This window comes from Octopus bimaculoides, unplaced genomic scaffold (genome assembly GCF_001194135.2).
Source record: "Octopus bimaculoides isolate UCB-OBI-ISO-001 unplaced genomic scaffold, ASM119413v2 Scaffold_43180, whole genome shotgun sequence".
Lineage (NCBI taxonomy): Eukaryota > Metazoa > Mollusca > Cephalopoda > Octopoda > Octopodidae > Octopus > Octopus bimaculoides.
The window spans coordinates 5,099-7,649 of NW_026313195.1; the positions used below are offsets into that span (position 1 = coordinate 5,099).

General features: G+C 37.4%; 1 protein-coding gene across 1 annotated transcript in view; it reads right to left on the bottom strand.

Annotated features, from left to right (window-relative positions):
* The window catches only part of LOC106874665 (uncharacterized), a 13,940-nt gene that overhangs the window by 2,700 nt on the left and 8,689 nt on the right, over positions 1-2,551 (bottom strand). The window contains exons 3-4 of the mRNA XM_014922463.2: positions 2,206-2,305; positions 1,542-1,774 (exon numbers count right to left, since the gene is read on the bottom strand). Of these exons, the coding sequence (XP_014777949.2) occupies positions 1,542-1,774; positions 2,206-2,305 (333 nt within the window). The remainder of the gene's footprint in view (positions 1-1,541; positions 1,775-2,205; positions 2,306-2,551) is intronic.

Consider the following 2,551-nt stretch of genomic DNA (forward strand, 5'->3'; position numbering starts at 1 on the left):
TATGTTGGAGAAGCAACTCAATGCTAATCCCTGTATATTTATGATTATATATATATATATATATAGGTTTCAAATTTTAGCACAAAAACAGCAAGTTTGGTGAAGGGGATAAGTTTATTACATCGACCCAAGTTCTTGACTGGTATTTTTTTTATTGACCCCCCAAAAGAATGAAATGCAAAGCTGACCTCAGTGGAATTTGATTTCAGAATGAAAAGATGGACAAAATGTTGCAAAGCATTTTGTCTGCTATGCTAAGGATTTAGTCTGCTTGCATTACATATCTATTCTATATAGAAAGGTGTAGGTAGAAACTCTATACGATGTACCCAGTGTAAGCTATGGACACATAAGAGGTGCAGCAATATCAAAGGAAGGCTAACTAGGAAGATAGTTTTTGTATGTGGCAGATACTCAGGAGCAATAAACACTGGAAATGTGCAGAAAACAACCATTGCCACACTCCAGGGAGAAAAACTAGAAGTAGTTGATAGCTTCCATTACCTAGGTGACCAAGTTAGTAGGAGGGGAGGGTGCACTGAAAGTGTAGCTGCTAGAATAAGAATAGCGTGGGCAAAGTTCAGAGAGCTCTTACCTCTGCTGGTGACAAAGGGCCTCTCGTTCAGAGTAAAAGGCAGACTGTATGACGCATGTGTACAAATGATGCTGGAAATGTTCTTGCCCTTCTTGTTGAGAATCACTCATTAAATATATTTGAAGGACTTTTGGTGATTCATTTGACAGAGGCAGTAGAGAGCCAATCCAATGATAAATCTGGCCTTGGAGCTTGAAAGTTTGCAGGAATCCTGGCTCAGTTATATATATTGTGGCTCCAAATAATGTCACCTGTAGTGCAGCATTGTATTGTCTAATTTTGTTTTAAAAGTGGTTGGAATCTTGGTCGGTTGATGACAACAGCTTCTTCACTGGCTCTGGAGGTTGGGGGATTGCAGGGAGGAGGTTAGCCTTTCCACCACTGCAGCATAGTGTGGGTGTCTCCCCAGGTCACTTCCTTGCTTTACAATGTATGCACTCAGCTGTCACTGCACCAATGGAAACTCTAGTATCATCTGCATAATGAACTGCTGGACCATAATTGAAAGCTGCTTCATGGAAGTTGCTTCTCTGAACTGTTGCAAATGCTCTTTCATGTGCAGTGGAGATCCTATTCCTTGTCAGCTGTGCATACCGCTGTTCATCACTTTGCGATGCTGTAGCTTTTGCAGTGTGCAGTCTGTTCATTTCTTGGTGAGCTTCACTTCTTGCAGCTGTCTCTTTTTCTGCAGACAGAGACATTCTTTTGGCTGACATTGACATTGTAGACAAATTTGACACTTTTGGTGACATTGCATTTTGTTAAAGCATAACTATTTATATATATATATATATATATATATGTGTGTGTGTGTGTGTGTGTATGAGATTATTAAACATTGGTACAACTTGATGATAGAATCAAATATATATTATATGTACACATGCTTTTGTACTACAACAAAAACAAGAACAACAATGACAAAGAAAGAAAAAGTTGAAAATACCTTGGTTAAGTGAAAAGTTTTCCCAGTGCTGTTGAAGACTATTTTCACCTCACTGATGCTTTTATTTGGAATATTGATAAAAGAAGACACTGTTGGGCGGTAAGCTAACTTTCCGAATACTACAGTTTGTGAAGTGTTTTTTTCACTGCCAGTCACTCCGACAGATGCAGATATAATGAGTAAATGTCGTGCTAGTTTGGATTGAGAAGTTAGTTCTATTTTCCATGTGGAATCTAAAGAACAAAGAAGAAAATAATTGAAGGAAAAATAACAATAACAAACGTGGTGTAGTGGCTGTAATTCATTAAGAAAAATATGTCCAGCAATCGAAAGGTAAAAATGGTGAATTACTTGACATTTTGAGATTTGAGTTATTTCTCAACAGTAAGTGACTGATTTTGTTAACATTCACCTTTGATCTTTTATTTTGTTCAATCATTAGATTGTGGCCATGCTGGGGCACCACCTGGGGCATCCATAGCAGTAGATCACTTGCCACCTCTTCTATAGCTCTCCAGAGCTATAGAATGTGTGTGTGTGTGTGTGTGTGCGTGTGTGTATGTATGAGATTAAATGCTTCCAGCCAAAGAAAACATATCTCAATGGATTTTTTCCGATCCATCCTACACAGAAATGATATCAGAAATGTCTTTTATGAACTTACCATTTGTCAAGAAACATCCATGCAAGGAATGCACTATGACTAGATGATTAAGAAAAATACAAGAATATATTTCGGAAGTTTCCATATTCTTCATTTTTACCTAAAAGTAAAAAAAAAAAATGGAAAGAGAGATAATTTTTTCTCCAGGAAACACATGGGCTTTGAACAGGGGTCACTTTGTTCTGGATCCAGATGAGAAATACCTAACTTATTCTTCCACTCAGCAATTTTATCTCTACTTCAACTGAAATGTTCTTTCAAATATTGATAGCTTTATAAATAGTCATACAACACCATGTTTAGAGGAGCTCAGCTGTTCAAATACAAGATGCATTGCAGAACTTTT